Raw genomic sequence first — 21,094 nt, 5'->3', positions numbered from 1 at the left:
TATGAAAGAGTTAGCTCTGCATCTGGTGGACATCACTCCACCAAACCTGCTCTGAACACAGGATCACTTAAGAGTTTAAAAGCATTTTACCATGTCCATATTGTATACATTTTTATCTTGCCCTGTTCTAGGTTCTGGAAGATAGACAGCCTTTGTGTGGAACACCAGTTTTTTTTGTATGGTCTACGTTGGCAAAGAAAAACTGTATTGCTTTCTTTTTGGATATTCATACTATGATGATGGTCTTGAACTAGAGCTAACTCACCTGTAGTAAATATTGGAGTATATGCATTTGTATTAAACTTGTTTACACTCAAGTCTGCATGTTTATGTAAATGTTGCTCTACCGTCTTTAGTTTAATAACAGTTTCCCAATGAAAGTTTTATCCATAATTTCAACTGCTGATAATCCTGTAGAATTGGTTGCAATACTAGAGGACTCAGTCCTCTCCTGAACTTTTTGTTCTACTAATTCCTACAGTCACTGTTCCAAACTAGACATTGCAGTATGTGGACCCAAAATTTTATTAAATGTGCCGCCTTGTTCTAATGTGTCTGCTCTTTCCCTAGTATCTGAGATTTCTCTATCAATTATTTTTAAATCATTATGCAATTCATTAGGATGTTTGTCTATTTCCTTATGTACTAAGTCACAATGTGCATTTATTTCAGTTTGTAAATCCTGAGACAATTATTAATGACATTTTCTACAATAGCAGTCTTAGTATCTTGTGTCTCAATTACATTAATTGTTTCCTCTAGTTCATTACCCATTGTTTCCTCCTGTGGTTTAAGTCTCTCCCTGAATTTCACAAGTAGAGCTGACCTATCACCCCCCTGTGCTTCAGTTGCCATTTTACGTGTAGTGACGGGTGCAGACTATTAGTAAAATCATGATGCTGAAATCACCACTACTTAACAGCTGGCACTGAATTCAAACTCTAGACACAATTTATTAATGTCACTTCTTAATAATGTTTACAATGAACAAATCATAATGTTTGTCACAAATTGTGACTAGTACAGCTCATCCAATTTTGTAACTTCTTGGTGCAGTGAACTGCTATGGATCTGCTGGTATACAGCAGATGCCTGGTGAATGTCAGCTGTAGCAGGTGAATGTTGCAACTGCTGTGATGTAGCAGGTGGCAGGTAACTGCTTAGTGCCATAGACTGTGTGCTGAGTTAAACTGCTGCCATTACTGCTGCCATGGTGTCCGTCCACTGCTACAAATTAAGCTCTTTTTCTCCAAACCTAAAGTAACTCTTCCACATTGCACTCCAAATGTGCATATATGGCTCATGTCTACTATTCTGTAAAAATGCACAGTGTTGTATTCAGTTGACTCTGATGGTATGGACAACCACAATATGTCTCTTCCTATTATTCAAACAATTTTTTATTTTCCTAATTACAGCCAACACAGAAGTGTCCTTGCGTAATGTTTCTCTATTTTAAATCCAACCACACAGCATGTGCATTGCTATACTTCTGTTATTGACTTAAATTGCCTTGGGCAATGATGTATCTTTTCACTTAATGTTGTGTAAAATATTTATGAGTCATCATATTCTTTGTGCCGAAAGGGTCCTACTAATCAGTGCCCCTTTAACCATGGATCAGCTCTTCTCAGCAGACTTCTTCTCATTTTGCATTGAAAGATGTTGGAAGAGATTTCTGTTTTTTGATGTACCTGTTACTGGCATTGTCTGAAATCTGGCATTCTATAGAATGCCTAGGTAACATATAGAATGCCTAACACTGAATGTCAAAGTATAGAAATATTGATATTTTGTATATTGTCTAGGCATTGTATACTTTGCCAGATTGTCTGCTGGAAAAGTATATAATATGTCTAATTGTACAATTTTTTCCCCACCACAACTGTTTGCAGAGGCATTAGGGCCTCCGTTTAATGGTTGTGGAGACAAAGTATTGTTGTATGACATTCAACTATCACACCCCGGTCATCACCATAAGAGTTCTCCAGTGTATAGCATTCAACTGAAGTTCTGCAGATGCTCTACTGGTTCTTGTGTCATCATGTCAGAAGGGAGTGTAGTGCCAAGACAGGAATCACACAAAGCTGACATGCAATAGCAGTTCTGCAATGAATTATCTCATGTAAGAGCCAGTGCTCATAAGAACTGTGTTTTCCTAACCCAAATCAGTTACCAAAAGTTAGTCAATGATGTCAAAAAGGGTAAGATGGCCATGAAGAAGGAACAACGAAACTGTTGGCTGCTGAAACACTATGATTAATGGTGATTGAGAATAACACCGAGGTGATCTATCCTGTTAAAGAAGGTACAAGTGTTATTCAGTTTTAAATTATGGACTCTGAGTTATTTGACACATGCCATAAAGCCCATTTGGTTATTGGTCATGGAGTGTGGGGCAAGATTCTGGGATTCTGGGGTTAACAGGTCACCATACAAAGCTCTGTTTGGTGGCAAAGCTAGAGTAGGTCTCTCAATGTCATCCCTTCCTGATGATGTTTTACAACATGTAGAGACTGAGGAAGAGCTGAAAAAAATAATAGAGAGCATACAAACAATGGAAAGAAAGACGAGATGAATCAGTGCGAAAGGTACAGCTCCCTGCCAAAGACAGATGGGAATGCAATCCATGATGGAGCAGACCAAACCAGTGATGAAGCCTTAGTTATCAAATAGCATATGATTTCTGTGGTTACCAAAAATCCTTCTTTATCTGATATATTTTTCATCTGCTTAAAAGAAACCAGTGGTGTTCACACATGCCATCTGCGGACTTTCTCCTAGAGATGATGATGGTGGTGCAGTAGGGGTTATGGGGTTAGCATTTTGTGCAGGATTTGCTTAAATATTGAGAAAGCTATATAAAGTAAAATGGAATCAAAATTGAACTTTGAGATTTGGGCTAAAAGAATGAAAAGGGATTCTGACAAAAGAAATTCCTCCCATATCTTTAGGTGCCACTGTGCAAGTTCTGATTCCCGATGTCGACAAAGGGCAGGGTGACTCACACAGTCTGTTGGCAGTTGTTACAAACATGATGGAAGATGGCTTTATCTGACTTGGAAATGCAGAAGGAATCTTGAAGCAGCTTTACACAAGATCAGAATTATTGTATATTCAGAGAACTCAATGAGAATTGGAGATATTCCTGACCCCAAATGCCTCTCTCATCTGCAGTTCCTTCTCAATCCACAGGAAGTATTCAAGAATTTCTCAAGTCTATGTGCAACACAAACTGCCAAAACATGAGGTGCTTTTCTGTGAAAAAGAAAATTAAGTTAAATTCAAAATGTTACTCTAGCCTTCCCTGCTGCAATAAGTAGGCCATTCCATTTCTACTTTGTGATTTCCTGGTAACAATATACTGTCTGCATTCTTCTTTAAGTCATGAAATGTATATACATTTGTGCTTTTTTTGTGAAGAAGAAAAGTGAGTACATACTGTAACAATTACTCCAATCTCAATTCTGCTTCCTTGTTTTCCAGTAAGAATATCCTGTGCGTTATTTCTTAGCTTTGTTCTTTCAGATTCAAATGCATATTAGTTAATAAAGGCTTCTCATCTTGTGTTCTTTTAACATTTTGTGTAAATGGTACTGGTCATTCTCTACAATAACTAAGAACTGTATAGTATGCCTAGGAAAAGCATGTAATATTTTCACAAAAAAAAATTATGTTTCATAGTTTGCCTAAAACCATTAGGCATTATATACATTACCTAGGTATTCTACAGAATACCGTGATTTCACACAGTGTTGGTAACATATCTACAAGAATAACTCACCAAGACAGTTTGAACTCAATGTATTGCTTACAATATACAATTCTAGATGATGACAGATTGACTACATGTGCATATATCCCAGTCAGACAAGGGAATGTATGTCTACCAGAGTCCTACGAGACAATAAAAATAGGTGCAAACATATTTCAACCTCATTTGTTTTCTGGTAAGTATTTATTTGACATCAGGGAGATCACATTCTCTGCATGCTCTTCACCTGTGGCACCACAGAGCAGACGACTCCAACCAGCAGGTAGAAAGAAGCACCCATTTACAGTGTCCCCTTATAATAGCACATGACTGGTATGACTCCAATTTGCACAGACCATAAAACAGCTCCCCAAAGTGGAGTGATTCCTCTCTTACCAACTACTTCAACTTGCAAACATCTTTTGGTGGCCAGTGTAGAACAGGGAAGTGAGACACCTCGTTCTGAGAATGATATGTCACGCTTCAAAGTGCCGAAGTATTCACAACAGACTGCCAGAGTTTAAGCAGTGAAGCTCACATAATACTACGTACAAAAGCTGGTTAAAACCTCTTCCACAAAATGATGATACACTAGATTGTCTGAAGGGGACTAAGTTTTTCTCCACCATTTACATGTACTTGGCATACTGGCAAATTGAAGTAGATGAGGCTGATCATGAGAAAACTGCATTCATCATCCCTGAGGGTCTTTATGTGTTTAATGTAATGCCATTTGGTTTGTGTGATGCACCAGCAACTTTTGAATGAATGATAGATAATCTTCTAAGGCACCTGAAATGGATGATGTGTCTTTGTTATTTAGATGACATTGTAGTGTTCTCAGAGACATTTGATGAACACATAAAAAGACTGAGGGCCATTCTTAAGTGTCTCCAACAAGCCAGACTGAAACTTAATCCAAGAAGTGTCTCTGTGGAGCAAAAGAAATCAAAATACTTGGGTACCTTGTGTCAAACGAAGGAGTGTGGCCAGACCCAGAAAAGGTGAGAGCTATAACGGAATTTCCTATTCCTAAAAGTATTAGAGATGTCAGAAGCTTCCTTGGATTGTGTTCTTATTACCATCATTTTATCAAAGACTTTTGTATCAAAGCCAGGCCACTCCAAGAGTTGTTAAAAGCCGATGCTAAATTTATCGAGTGGTGCTCAACAAGATTCTTTCAATGTGGTGCGAAAATCCCTGATGACTGACCCTGTACTTGGTCTGTATGATGATAGAGCACCTGCAGAACTACACACAGATGCCATTGGAAATGGGATTGGTGCTGTTCTGGTGCAGATTTTGGATGGAAGAGAGAAGGTTATAGCCTATGCTTCTAGGACAGTTACAAAAGTTGAGAGAAACTACTCAAATACAGAAAGAGAATGTCTTGCTATGATCTGGGCCATGTGCAAATTTTGACAGTATCTCTATGGAAGGCCATTCACAGTTGTTACAGACCATCTTTCACTTTGTTGGTTGACAGGTCTTAAGCATCCAACAGGATGACTTGTCAGGTGGGTGCTACTTCTTCAAGAGTATGTCATTACCATAGTGTATGAAAGTGGAAGAAAACATCAAGATGCTGATTGTCTCTCAAGATACCCTGTGCAAGACCATCAAGACTTTGATGAAGATAGTGACTGTCTCATTTCACTCCTGGATCTCTCTGCTGAGCAGAAGGAGGACGTCAAGATATCTCAAATTATGCTTGCCTTAAATTTCTCAGAGGATGTGAAAGGACAATTTAAGGTAATTAATGGATTACTTTGCAAGAAGAACTTGGATCTGTTTGGAAAGAAGTGGCTACCAGTGATTCCTAAAAACATGCACTTAGATGTTCTACAGAAATTCCATTACACACCTGAGGCTGGACATTTAGGATTTATTAAGACATACGATAGGATCCACAAGAGATTTTACTGGCCAGGTTTATTTAGGAGTGTCTGACACTATATGTCGCACTGTCAAGAGTGCCAGAGATGAAAGGCAATTCCTCAGAAACCACCTGGCCAACTCATACCAATTCCACCATCCGAAACGCCTTTCTAGCGAGTTGGGATTGACCTCCTCAGACAATTTTGAATGTCTACTAGTGGCAATAGATGTATTATTGTTTGCACTGATTATCTGACGCACTATGCCATTACAAAAGCCGTGAAAACAGTTGAACCATTTGAGGTAGCCAGTTCATTATGAAAGACATTGTATTAAAACACGGTACCCCAAGGAAGGATCGAAGGAAAGTTTTTCAATTGAATCTTGTGACAGAGATAAACAGTCATTGCAAAATTACTCATCAGATGATGACTGCCTACCATCTGCAAACTAACAGGCTTACTGAATGCCTTAATAAGACCTTGGCCGACATGCTATCAATGTTCGTCAGTGTTGAGCAGAGCATTTGGGATGAGGTGCTACCTTTTGTGACGTTTGCCTACAACACAGACAAACAAGGCACCACAGGATTTATGCCATTTTTCCTGGTGCATGCACGTGAGGTGACTATGATGATGGACACTGTGTTTCCATTACATACTGATGACATGGATGACAACTACATTGGCCAGGTGTTAACTGGAACTGAGGAAGCTTAACAGTTAGCCCAACTCTGCATGCTTCAGGCTCAAGAAAACGATCACTGAAGGTATGACACGAGCCACCACTCTGTTGTCTACAAGCCTGGTGACCTAGTCTGGATCTTCACTCCTGTTTGGAAGGTTGGTCTCTGTGAGAAGCTATTCAGGTGCTACTTTGGACCTTATAAGGTTGTAAGACAGTTGTCTGATGTTACTTATTAAGTTGAAGATTTCGACCCCGACACAACACAACGAAAGAACAGAGATAGAGTCGAAAGATCAGAGATAGAGTCCACATCCTTTGAATGAAGCCCTATTAGGATCTTGCAACCCAGGGCAAATTCAAAGCTCCAGCGACAGGCAACAAGCGGAAAGATGACAAAGACCAAGTGGAAAGGTAACAAAGAGCGTAGCGGCAAAGGAAGTTTTAAGAAGATCACTGCCAGCGTGAACATCACTCACCGGTAGTTGGAGTGTACAGGACTGATTATTCGTTCCCAGACTAGGAGGACATAACACTGAGACACTGTTTTCTTAAGGAGGGAGCAATGTTGCAGAACAAGGTGAGTAGCACAGTCACTGTGGTATAGTGGTTATGATACTAGACTGTTGCATGGAGAGTTGTGATTTCAAAAATCACCTGAACTGTAAAATTTTTATCTCTATATTCAGTTTGAGTACATTCTAGAAGTATCCACAAATGTCAAGATTCATTGTACTGGAATGTTCTGTAACTGTATATATACCAAATGTGTTCTGGCTGGAGGCAGTTCGCTCTGCGTTCTTGTATGTGCAAGTACTGAATAAACCTTCGTTAAGTGGAGTTAGTATTCATCATTCATCTAATTAAACCTCCTTCTACATGACAATATGAAACAAGCACATAGTCTCAGTCATGGGTAAAGCAATGGTTGATTTTGTTTTATTGGTAGAATACTGGGAAAATACAATCAGTCTTCAAAAGAGACTGCTCACAAATTTCTTGTGAGACCAATCCTAGAATATAGCTTAAAGTGTGGAACCTGCACCACATAGGACTAGCGGGGGATGCTGAACATATGCAGAGGAGGGCAGCACAAATGGTCACAGACATGTTTGTTCCAAGGGAGAGTGTCAAAATCATCTATTCATTATTTCAGCGACCACACCGGCACTGAAACGGAAGATAACAGAGAGACGATTGAAATACTGAATTCGGTCTTCCAAAGTTGTTTCACCATGGAAGATCGCAACACTATTCCTCCTTTCAATCATCATGCAAATGTCAAAATGTCAGGTATTGAGATAACTGATCACAGAATTTAAAGCAGCTACTATCGCTTAATAGTGGAAAGGCTTCAGGACCAGATGAGATACCTATAAGATTCAATAAAGATTATGTGAAAGAACTTGCTCCCCTTCTAGCAGTAATTTATCATAGATTGCTTGAGCAACAAAAGGTACCTAATGACTGGAAAAATGCGCTGGTCATTCCCATTTTTAAGAAAGGCCGTAAGACAGATCAACATAATTATAGACATATATCATTGACATCAATCTGTTGTAGAATTATGGAACTTGTTTCATGCTCAAGAATTATGACGTTCTTGGAAAATGAAAATTTTCTCTATAAAAACCACCATGGATTCTGCAAACAGAGATCCTGCGAAACTCATCTCACTCTATTCCTCCATGAGATTCACAGCACAGTGCACAATGGTGCTCATGTTGATGCTGTATTCCTTGATTTCAGTAAGGCATTTGACACCATCCTGCATTGTCATTCAATGAAAAAAAACTATAAGCTTATGGAGTATCAGAGCAGACTTGCGATTGGTGCAGATAGGACTCAACACATCACTCTTAACAGAACTAAATTGACAGATGTAAAGATAATATCCGGAGTATCACAGGGAAGTGTGATAGGACCGTTGCTGTTTACAATATATATAAATGATCTAGCAGAAAGTGTCAGATGCTCTTTAAGGTTATTTGCATATGATGCAGTTGTTTATACCAAAGTAGCAATGTTAGAAGATAGTAAGAATTTGCAGAATGACCTGCAGAGAATTGATGAATGGTACAGACACTGCCCGTTGACCCTGAATGCAAATAAATGTAACATAATGTGCATTCATAGGAAAAGAAATCCACTGCTGTACAGCTACACTATTGATGACAAACTGCTGGAAACAGTGTCTGCCATAAAATATCTAGGTGTAACTATCCAGAGTGACCTTAAATGGAATGACCATATAAAACAGATAGTGGGAAAAAGCAGACACCAGACTCAGGTTCATTTGAAGAATCTTAAGGAAATGTGACTCATCCATGAAAGAAGTGGCTTATAGGGCACTTATTTGCCCAATTCTTGAGTATTGTTCATCTATCTGGGATCCCTATCAGGTAGGACTGATAGAGGAGATAGAGAAGATCCAACAAAGAGCAGCACATTTTGTCATGGGATCGTTTAGCAGGTGAGACACTGTTACAGGGATGCTAAACAAACTCCACAGGCAGATGTTACAAGAGATGTGTTGTGCATCACAGAGAGATTTACTATTGAAATTTTGGGACAGCGCTTTTCAGGAGGAGTCAGACAACGTATTACTTCCCCCCACATACATCTTGCATATTGACCATGAGTAGAAAATTTGAGAAATTAGAGCAAATATAGAGGCTTACCAGCAATCATTTTTCCCACACACTATTCATGAGTGGAACAGGGTCGGAGGGATCAGTTAGTGGTACCAAAAGTACCCTCCGCCACACACCATTAGGTGGCTTGTGGAATGTGATATGGATGTAGATGAAACTGAACTGGCAGACTCTTGGAGATAGATGTATATGTACCCAAGAAAGAATACTTGCAAAATTTCAAGTACTGGCCTTCAATGATGACTCTAAGAATATGCTAGTACTCCCTACCTATTACTCCTGTAGGGACTATGCAGAAAAGATTAGATTATTCACAGCACACCAAGAGGCTTTTAAACAATCATTCTATCCATTCTCTGTACTTGAATGGAATTGGATGTGGTTTGCAGAGAATTGATGTACTAGATATAGATAAAACATTGTTTTTGTAAGAAAGTAATGTGATGATCAATTTTATATTTTTTGAGCCAAAATAAACTAGGAAGTATATTGTTCAAATTATCCAACAACAACATGTAAGATTTCAGGGTCTAATATTTGATTACAGAATGAAAGAATTAAGTTAAACATCAATGCCCCTAAATGTACCAATGTTCTTCAAGAGTCAACATGACATGTCCTGGATAGGAGAAAGAGCATGTATGCTGTAATTTTATAAGGCTTTTGTATGGTACCTGTTGAATTATGGATACCTGATATATTGATCAAGATGTGTTTGATGATCATGTTACTATCCCTCATGAACACTGAAGCTGCCCACATGTGCCTACTCAATCAGTCCCAAGTGAAATCTCTAAGCAGAAATTTAACAATTTAAGTCTGTCAGAGCCATCAAAGAATCTGGCAGATCAGCTGAACGGAATGGACAGTGTGTTGAAAAGCAGCTAAACGGTGAATATCAACAAAGTGAATCATGGGTTATAGAATGTGATTGAATCAAATCAGATGATGCTGAAAGAATTAGACTAAGAAGTGAATATTAAAGCTAACAGATTAGTTTTAGTATTTGAGCAGCAATGTAACTGACAGTGCCAGAAGTAAAGGGGATATAAAATGTAATCTGCCCACTGTAAGGTAAGTGTTTCTGAAAAAGAGGATTTTGTTAACTTCAAATATAAATATAAGTATTAGGAAGTCTTCCTGAAAATATTTGTCTGAAGTGTAACCATACATGGAAGTGAAATATGGATATTGTTCAGTAAAGACAAAGAGAAAAATGTAGACATTTAAAATGTGATACAAATGAAGAGTGCTAGAGATCAGTTGGGTAGATCAGACAACTAATGAAGAGCTACTTAGTCAAACAGGAAGAAAAGAAATTAGGGCACAACTTGGAATACAGGAAGGGGAATGATGATAGGACAATTCTGTGAAGGCTCTCTCATCTCAGGATTTGCAGTCTCCACAGTCTGTTCTAGCAGACAGTCCTTTCCTAGGCCTAGACACACTCCAAAGTGCTCTTGCTACAGTGGAAACCCTAAGCAATAGCAATGCTTTTACCCCACCACCTGGACTGGCTCCCAGTGAGTTTCTGCCCAGGAATTCCCATCCACATGCAACATTTGCAGTCTTTTCCAGTGTGCTTGGGATGTTCAGTTGGTGTAATAAGAGCATAATGGCTTTGCTGAATATAAGTACTGTGAGATAGGGCCTGAGTGCCACACTGATGATCTGAAGCAAACTTTTCAGTAAATAAGTGTTGCTTTTTGGTGACTAGTTTGGCAAGCACCCAGCTTGACATAGAACCAGGTGGCTTTTCCCACATTTAATAGCTCATATTGGAGTATCTTTTAGCCCTTTCCAGCCACTTTAGAGAGTCATCTTTACAACTCTGATGGACCCTTAGTTATTAAAATTGCAGCACACATTAATCAGTGTATTTTTCCATGCCAAAACACCAGTTGTTAATCAGGGAAGTCTGAACAAGTTTGTGCTAAGCATTTCTGTAAGCCCTAACTCTTAGCAGTCACTACCAGACAATATCTAGTAGATTGTTTTATTCTGCCCCTGGCTGGTGTGGCCACTGAACTCATCACCTTCCTTACTACATTTGTGCAGCACCTTGTCATTTTCTGGGGAGCTTTCCCAGGTGGTCACATTTGTTATTTTCATTAGAATTACAAGCATCCAATAGGTAACCAGCTGACTCTAAAAGTTATGTTAGTATTACAAATGTCCGTGCGGATTTATCAGTTGAGTTCAAATACTTTGGTCAAAGAGGTCTTTTTTTATGAATTGCATGGACAATATTTTGTATTCACATTGGACTTATTGCATTTTCTATACTCGGCAGCAGCTGCATTTGATGCGATTACAAGCACCCACATGGACTAACCAGTTGAATCTAAACACTGTGTTAAATTGTTTTTTAAGTGTGGTATGCACCAAATTTTTGTACTGATTTTAATTTATGTGAACCTCCATGCTTACTGAATAACTGCATTTACAGTTTCATTTAAATTCATTTTGCATTTACACATTGCACAAGACTTGGTTTTAATTTTTGCAGATATGTGACCCTGATATTTCATGTTTGTTTAAAGCTTTCCCAACTGTTTCTGCTTCAAAGAGGTAACTAATAAATGTGGGGTTTTCAGGTTATCTCTAACCAATGCTTATTCAATGTGATTTTACAAGGTTACTTGTAGTGATTCGTTTAGCTCAAAAATTTTGTTGTGCTTCATGTTGAACCAAAGTTTAGATTCTCTTAATTCCATGTTATAATGTGCATCCTCATCTCCCTTCCTGTCATCACCTTGTTTAAAGTTCATATTTTTGTGTTTGTGTGAACTGTGTCTGGACCACTAAACTGTTTATATTATCATTTAATTTTGCTTTTACTAACTGCAATTGCACTGCACCTTTTGTGTGAGGACAGAGCCATTCAGAGTAACCCATCTAAACTAAGTTCACTAGTTTAGCATAAGCATTGGGAGTTTACAGAGCTGTGCAGTTGAAGCAGCTTGGCAGGGAAACATCAACTGCTGCTCTAAGTAGGTGGTATCACATGTTATTTCCACAACCTGGAGTGCCACCTTCACAGTCCACACCACAAGACACACTACGGCGTAGCACAAATAATGGCACACATGAGTAGCAAGATGCTTCAGCTAACTACCACCCTCAGTCGATTGCATCTGTCCATCTCTGTGCCAGACCTGTCTCAGCCTTGCACAGCTCAAGGGCTCTGTTCATATGGCTTGCACTATGAAGCTGCCCCACACAGTAATAACCAGTGCACACATTTATGCAGGTGCATTTCCCCATGCCCATCTGGCATTGAGGAGGCCGTGCATGAGATCAAGTCCATATGCTGCTATCATGAGCATTTTGGCAGTAATGCTGCCAACTGCAAACCACCCTGCTCATTGCCTCCAGATGTGAATGGCAATTGGTAGTAGGGCCCCCTATTGCTCACCAGTATCCCAGCGCCTGTTTGTGCATAACTGTTGCAATCCCACCTCACTTATCTCCTATATGATTGATACCAGATTAGACTTATTGATCTTCCCAAACAAATCCTGCTTCTGTCTAGTCCCCCCTCTCCCTTCCTCACACATTTATGAAATCACATCCATCATGTTGATCTCAGACTCATTAAAGAGCCTCCTTGGACATTCAACATGGCTGATGTCACCAACCTGATCCTTGGCCCATATTTCATGTCACAGGCCTTTATACCGCAACCACGGTGGGCTGCTGGTTCACTACTGCACTCATCCGCATCTACTGGACAAATACTAGTTTGCATAGGTGAAATTGAAGGATGCTTCACTGCTGGGATTTTGCGTCTATCTAAAATCCTTTGGTTGTTCACACTACATTTGGTCCCCAAGAAGGACAGGACTTGGCGCCCTTGCAACAATTATCGGTGGCTCAGTGTGAGAACCATTCCTGATCGCTACCTCACGGCACCCTTATGCAGCTATAGTGATAGCATTTCTAGCTCCACTATCTTCAGCATGATTGACTTCACCAGTGCCTTCACACAGATCCTGGTCATACCAGAGGAAATCTATAAAACATTCATAACAACACCTTTCAGCCCTTCTGAGAATGCCTTTATGACCTTTGACCTCCTAATCCAGCACAAACTTGGTAATGTTTCCTAGACAGTGTGCTCCTCGTCATGCCTAACTGTATAAAATACACTCCTGGAAATAGAAATAAGAACACCGTGAATTCATTGTCCCAGGAAGTGGAAACTTTGTTGACACATTCCTGGGGTCAGATACATCACATGATCACACTGACAGAACCACAGGCGCATAGACACAGGCTACAGAGCATGCACAATGTCGGCACTAGTACAGTGTATATCCACCTTTTGCAGCAATGCAGGCTGCTATTCTTCCATGGAGACGTTCGTAGAGATGCTGGATGTAGTCCTGTGGAACGGCTTGCAGTGCCATTTCCACCTGGCGCCTCAGTTGGACCAGCGTTCATGCTGGACATGCAGACCGCGTGAGACAATGCTTCATCCAGTCCCAAACATGCTCAATGGGGGACAGATCCGGAGATCTTGCTGGCCAGGGTAGTTGACTTACACCTTCTAGAGCACGTTGGGTGGCATGGGATACATGCGGACGTGCATTGTCCTGTTGGAACAGCAAGTTCCCTTGCCGGTCTAGGAATGGTAGAACGATGGGTTCGATGACGGTTTGGATGTACCGTGCACTATTCAGTGTCCTCTCGACGATCACCAGAGGTGTACGGCCAGTGTAGGAGATCGCTCCCCACACCATGATGACGGATGTTGGCCCTGTGTGCCTTGGTCGTATGCAGTCCTGATTGTGGTGCTCACCTGCACAGCGCCAAACACGCATATGACCATCATTGGAACCAAGGCAGAAGCGACTCTCATCACTGAAGATGACACGTCTCCATTCGTCCCTCCATTCACGCCTGTCGCGACACCACTGGAGGCGGGCTGCATAATGTTGGGGCGTGAGCGGAAGACGGCCTAACGGTGTGCGTGACCATAGCCCAGCTTCATGGAGATGATTGCGAATGGTCCTCGCCGATACCCCAGGAGCAACAGTGTCCCTAATTTTCTGGGAAGTGGCGGTGTGGTCCCCTACGGCACTGCGTAGGATCCTACGGTCTTGGCGTGCATCTGTGCGTCGCTGCGGTCCGGTCCCAGGTCGACGAGCACGTGCACCTTCCGCCGACCACTGGCGACAACATCGATGTACTGTGGAGACCTCATGCCCCACGTGTTGAGCAATTTGGCGGTACGTCCACCCGACCTCCCGCATGCCCACAATACGCCCTCACTCAAAGTCCGTCAACTGCACATACGGTTCACGTCCACGCTGTCGCGGCTTGCTACCAGTGTTAAAGACTGCGATGGAGCTCCGTATGCCACGGCAAACTGGCTGACACTGACGGTGGCGGTGCACAAATGCTGCGCAGCTAGCGCCATTCGACGGCCAACACCGCGGTTCCTGGTGTGTCCGCTGTGCCGTGCGTGTGATCATTGCTTGTACAGCCCTCTCGCAGTGTCCGGAGCAAGTATGGTGTGTCTGACACACCGGTGTCAATGTGTTCTTTTTTCCATTTCCAGGAGTGTATTTAGATGACATCCTCATTTTCTCCACTTATTCCGGAAATTTTTTCCTTCTTTGAAAAAGCAGGAGTCATTTTTAATCTAGAGAAATGCATTTTTGAGGTAGCCAAAATAGAATTCCAAGACTCATTAATTCTGCTTCTGGCTATTGACCTGTGCCTGAAATAGTTTGAGCTATCTCTGATTTTCCACACCCCAAGACATAAGAGGAACTTAGGAGATTTTTTAGCATGACCAACTTTTTGGTAAGATTTCTCAAATACGTGGCTGCTGCACTCCAGGGTCACTGAACTAAGGGAAAAAGCCTGTGCGGTGGACGTAACTCATGACTAATGTGGCCCCTGTGGCATACCCCAACCCCGCCACCCCATTGACTATTGTTTCTGATGCAAGTCAATCTTCAATTGGTACCATCCTTCAATAGTGCATCAAGGGTACATGGAAGCTGCTAGCTTTCTTCTCGGCTAAGCTCTCTGAGCACCAGTTTAAATGGGCCATGCGTGAAGGGGAATTACTTGCTTCTACAGGATGGTGAAGTACTTCCGTTTTTCACTTGAGGGATGTCCTTTCACTTGTCATGGACCACCACTCTCTTACAACAGGATTTTTCAAGGAAGACAGTGTCCAAATTTTGCCCCCACAGTTGCACCTGTAAGAAAAAAATTGCACAATTTTCAACTGGTATATTATATGCCACATATCCAGCATCAATAACATTGTTGCCAACTGCCACAGTCATTCCTGTACCTGCAGCCTTCCTTGGCTGTTGAAAGGTATCGTTGGCCCTCTTCTATCTTCGTATGTCTGTCACTATCTCCTAACTATTATAGACTGGTTAATGCTCTGACCAGAATCCATTACCATCTCAGATGTTTTGGCCAAAACTTTTGGCATAGCATTCATTAACTTCTGGGTTTTGTTTTTTGACTGCCCCTACGATGGAACTGCCAGTGCCAATTCTTCAGTGTCTGTTTAAGAACCTTAATAGAGACTTGGGGCACCCTTGCACATTCCACCACTAGTTATCATCCCACCCAGAATGATGGAACATTTCTACTGGACATTGAAATACACCCTTACGTCTTATGCTGTAAAATGGTTTGCCACCCTCTCACTTGACCCGCTAGGTTTGTGAGTGGCACACAAGACCTACTTGGAGGTCTCTGTCCCTGACTTGATTTACTGGCAGCCACTACCCCTATCAGGTAATTTTATCAAACTGCAGCCTCTTGCTGTTACTACCTGTATCACAGCTTATGCACAGTAGATTCAGGATAACATGACCCAGTTAAACTGAAGCCATGGTGAGTGCAAGACTTTCATACAGCATTACCTTGCAGTGTACATGCATATTATGTTATGCATCAATGCTTCCCAGCCCTCACATCATCCACAGTGCTTGGGCCCTCACCTCATTCTGAAGAGAGATGACGAAATCTTTACAGCATTTCACTGTGGTTCCCTGTCACTTGTTTCTATTGATAGATTCAAATGATCATTTGTGCTCAACCTACACAATGCCTGTGCATCGCTGTCAGTTGAGGTCTCCCTCGTGACCATTGATGCCACCAATAATACTCATGCCACCACCTCTGGTGCAGTCCCAGACACCACGAGCATTGTTCCCGATGCTACAATGCTGCCAACACTGACACCGCCGAGGCCAACCCCATCACGATCAATGCCAATGCCACTGTAACACCGGCCAGTGCCTGGGCTCGAGAAGCAGCCACATACCTCCCATTTGTTTTCTCTCTTGCTTCTAGTACTCAAAACGCAGATCTCTACTCAGAGCCCTAGACAGAGCAGGTAGTACCTGATACAGAACATGTCACCTCACTGATACAGCTGCAGGTGCTGCTCTTCCAGCTACCAGTGCCACTCGAGTACCTTCAATGACAGCAGACCTGCTGTACCTGCAGTCCAGCATTTGATGCCCTGGAGATGCATTTGGCATTTTCACTATGAGCCCTCCTCTTGCAGGAGGGACTCGGGAGGGGATGGGGGGTGGGGTGGGGTGATGGCTCTCTAATTACAGGATTTGCAATTCTCACAGTCTGGTCTAGGAAATGATCCTCTCATATGACTTAGGTAGCTACACACTCTCCACAGCACTCTCGCTACAGCAGGCACCCTACACAATAGGAATGTCTTTCCTCCACCACTTGAACTGACTCCAATAACTTACTGCCCAGCATTTCCTATCTACAGAGTCTTTCCAGTGTGCTAGTAATGTTGAGCTGGTTTAGGAAGAATTTTATGGATTGGCTGAATATAAGTGCTGTGAGGTAGGACCTGAGTGCTGTACTGATGACTCGTCCAAGTTAAGTACTTTAACATAAGCATTGGAAGTTTTTGGATCTGTGCCACAATGTTCAATCATCGGGTACCCCTTTTTATTTTCCTAGTGACATATTAATTCAGCACTACCACGTAGCTTCTCAGCCTTTAAATTTCAGCACTAGCTGGGTTAAGGTTGTTCAGGAGTAAGGCTACTTTTGTTAAAAATTGAGTCATAATCAGTAATGTTCTGCTCAGTTTTAAACTTAACTGGGAAATTCTGGCTGCAGTTCTAAGTTAGATGCTATAGCACTTCATTTACACAACCCTATGGCACTGACCAACAGTTAATTTGGTAATGTAGGCCATTGTTGGGGTAAAAATTATGGTGGCAGATCAAGGCTTAAATGCAGGAAGCAGTTTCAAGTGGAGATAGGTTGCAGTCTTTAAGAATAGACAAAAAGACTTGCAGAGAATATAACAGCATGAGAGCTGCACCAAACATGTCTTTAGACTGAAGACCACAACAAACCCAAGAAAAATATATAAAAAATCTAAAGAAATTTTTATGATACTATGAAATATTTTCCTACGTGTATTGCAGTATGTTATAATTTTTTCATTGAAAATTTGGCAATGTTTTAAATAAATGCCCCATAGAGGATCCAAAAGCTCTTACACTGTTGACATTCAAACATAATGCAGGGTTCTGTTGGCATTTTTAGTTGTATGTTGGTACATTTGCTCTTTAATGATAGTATCTGTGCCAAAAATTGAGTGTTAATTTCTGGTGAAATATGCCACATAATTCAGAGCATACATTCATTGGCATGTGATACCAATAATAATGCTGATGATAATAATAATAATAAAATAACAATAATGTTTCAGGGGATGCTTTCTTATCTATATGGAAACCAAATGAGAGACAAGATATTCGTGAAATAACGAAAAAAGTGGCCAGATGTGCTTTTAGTATACAGAAGACTCATGGGCAGTTTGTGACAAGTGTGTCAATTACTCTCAAAGGTAATTTCATTTTATTAATCATTTCAGAATTTATTTCTGTTAGCGTTGTTACCTTATAAAAGGGTTTGATATGTAACATGCATTGCCACTTGTAGAAAATGCAGTGAATGAGTTATCATGGGCATATGCATTTTCTACAGAGAAAAAAGAGACAGTAAGAAAATAAAATGATTCCTACATAAAAGATGAGGACAATCCAAAACTATGTGCCCTAGACTTCTTGATAATTACAATTTGAATTATTGTTAATTTTTTCTGAACAATAAGGCGAAAATGATTTGTTAAGAAATCATCCATGCCTCAGCTGAATATTTAACTTCTCACAGTGTAAATTTGCAGTTCAAAGTCAAAAGCTAGTTGTGCATGATGCAATGCTCTTGCATTTTTTTAAATGTAGTAGTTCATCTTGTTACAACTCCCTCGGCTCAGTGGTTGTTGTTATAACTTCCAAGTTGAACAAATATATTTCAAGGAAGACACAATACATGAAAGTCACAGATCAAGTTAGAGTAAGATGTGTCTACACTTTAACAGTCAAGTCATAACTGAGTCCGAGTCTAGCGGCCACTGGCTGGCTGGCCACTTAGGTGCTGCAGCTGCTGCATGGCTGGCAGACTGCGCCACTTGTAGAGGACGCTCGTAACTACGTGGCGGCATTTTGAAAGAGTAGTGAGTCACAACATTTTTCCCCTCTTTGAATTTTTTGTGCAGGTCTTGATGGAGGTGGCTTGTAGATTTCTAACCTCCATAGGTGTTGTTTGACTGGCTGTAAAGTCTCAAGGAGGAGGCTTCCTGTACGGACGGAAGTGTCACTGATGATAACGGTTCAAGATGATAGGAGACGTGGGGGTCGAATCTGCTGGGGCCCCGTGCACCAATCTGCACGTTGTGGCAAGTGCAGTTGTTATAATAGGAGACATGGGCGAAGTGTCCGCTTCCGTAGGAGAAGGAGGTAAGTAGAGTTGCTCCGACAGTTGATGGTCATCTGGTTCCTGCATGGGCATGTCTCCTGGTGGCGTCAGTTCTTGTGCTGGCACCGATATGATGGTGAGAGGACTGCGTTGTGAGTAATGAGAGATTCCAGTATCCCGAGCATCAGAGAGAGCCGAAGGTGGTATAGTGGCATCCGGAACAGGTGTCGCTGGCACATGAGGCCGAAGCTGGTCCAGATGATGCACTGCAACACCCATGTCCATCTGGACTTCATACAGGCGTCGGCCACGGTGTTGTAAGATCTGGCCAGGACTCCATTTTGGCCGCCTGCCATATGCCCGTACCCATACAAAGTCGTTGGTGGTGAACTGGCCAAGCGAAGACACCCACGCGGCCGTGGAAGGCCACAGAAGGTGAAGTAGCGTGCTGGGCTGTCAGCCATGTAAGAGCTCAGCTGGGCTGTGGTCAACCATGGGGATGAAGCGGTAAGAAGCCAGAAATTGGAGAAGCGCATCATCAGCAGCAGAAGAAGTCAGGAGTTTCCTCATCTGAGCCTTAAATGTGCGGACCAATTGTTCAGCCTCACCGTTTGACTGTGGATGGAATGCAGGGGCCTTGACATGCATGACGCCGTGACGGGCACAAAAATGAGAAGAAGCAAATTGAGGACCATTATCAGTAACAAGACTAGAGGGAAGGCCTTATAAAGAGAAAATGCGAGCTAGTGCATTGGTGGATGCCGCGGTGATAGGCTACGTGCAATGGACAATGAAAGGAAAGTTAGAGTAGGTGTCAATAACGATAAGCCAATAAGTACCTAAAAAAGGTCCTGTGAAGTCAGCATGAATATGCTCCCAGGGCTTCTCAGGCAAAGGCCACAGTGACAAAGATGACTTCGAGGCAGCGGCCTGTGACACACAAGGGCCGCAGGCAGCATCCATGTGTGTGATTCCAGAGTCGATGCTGAGCCAGGACACATGACGGCGCGCCAAACATTTTGTGCGAGAGACACCCCAGAGCCCTTTGCGAAGGAAGCACAGGACTGAAGCACAGAAAGACGCAGGTACCACAACATGCAGCGAAGCATTTTCGGTGGAAAGTGGGATAGCACCATCCCTAGCCGTCAGGCGGTAACGCAAAAGATTACTAGTTCCGCAATGGATCAGAAGCCTTATTGGAAGGATGATCTGGCCAACCCTTCTGAATACAGCGTAAAACCTGGGAGAGTGTAGGGTCAGAACCCGGAGCAGCCGGCAGCCGGTCCCCAGTGATGGGGAACCCATCCACAACCCGCTGCTTGGCAACATCCAGGTGGAAACACAAAAGTTCGTCCCTATCGAATGCCAGATCAGGACCCATGGGAAGACGAGACAGTGCATCAGCATTCGCATGTTGAGCCGTCGGCTGGAAATGAATCTCATAACTGAAACGAGACAAGTTAAAACCCAATGTTGGAGGCGGTGTGCAGCCTTGTTGGCAAGTGACGTTGATGGATGAAACAAAGAAACAAGTGGTTTGTGACCCGTAACATGATGAAATTTGGATCCATAGAGAAAAACACCGAACTTATTATGAAGAGCATAAATAATGGCCAAAGCGTCTTTTTCATTTTGAGAATACTTTTGTTGGGCATCTGTGAGCGTTTTGGAGGCATAAGCAATGGGTTGTTCAGAACCATCAGAAAAACGGTGCGCAAGGACTGCACCGACCCCATATTGAGAGGCATCCGTGGCAAGAACAAGATGTTGGCCAAATCGATAAGTAGCCAGACACGGGGCCTGTTTCAGCATAGTCTTCAATTTCTGGAAAGCCGCATTGCATCACGCGGACCAGTGAAAAGGCACGTTTTTATGCAACAGGAGATGCAACGGCTGAGCCACCAAAGCAGCAGACGGTAAAAACTTGTGATAGTATGCTATTTTCCCCAAGAAGGCCTGCAGTTCCTTAACAGATGTAGAGTGAGGAAGGGCACTGATCGCAACGACAGTTTGCCGAAGCAGACGAATACCCCAAGTACGTGATAGATGCCTGAAAAAATTTTGATTTCTGAAGATTACACTTAAGACCGGCAGTCTGTAAGACATGAAAAAGTGTGTGGAGATTTTGAATATGTTTGTCAGTGGTGGAGCCAGTGACAACAATGTCGTTCTGGTAATTTATACACCTAGGGACAGTGAGCAATAATTGTTCCAAGAATCGCTGAAAGAGAACAGGGGTGCTGGCAACCCAGAATGGCACTCATTAGTATTGATAGAGGCCGAAAGGCGTGTTAAGGACCAGAAAATGCCGGGAAGCAGCATCGAGAGGAAGTTG

At 42.0% G+C, this 21,094-nt stretch overlaps 1 protein-coding gene across 1 annotated transcript in view; it reads left to right on the top strand.

Annotated features, from left to right (window-relative positions):
• LOC126273286 (adenylate cyclase type 10-like) overlaps positions 1-21,094 on the top strand; it is a 156,490-nt gene that overhangs the window by 101,447 nt on the left and 33,949 nt on the right. The window contains exon 5 of the mRNA XM_049976830.1: positions 17,711-17,848. Within this exon, the coding sequence (XP_049832787.1) occupies positions 17,711-17,848 (138 nt within the window). The remainder of the gene's footprint in view (positions 1-17,710; positions 17,849-21,094) is intronic.

The sequence above is a fragment of the Schistocerca gregaria genome, chromosome 5 (genome assembly GCF_023897955.1).
Source record: "Schistocerca gregaria isolate iqSchGreg1 chromosome 5, iqSchGreg1.2, whole genome shotgun sequence".
In the NCBI taxonomy this organism is placed as follows: domain Eukaryota; kingdom Metazoa; phylum Arthropoda; class Insecta; order Orthoptera; family Acrididae; genus Schistocerca; species Schistocerca gregaria.
This window is presented reverse-complemented; position numbering and strand designations above follow the sequence as displayed.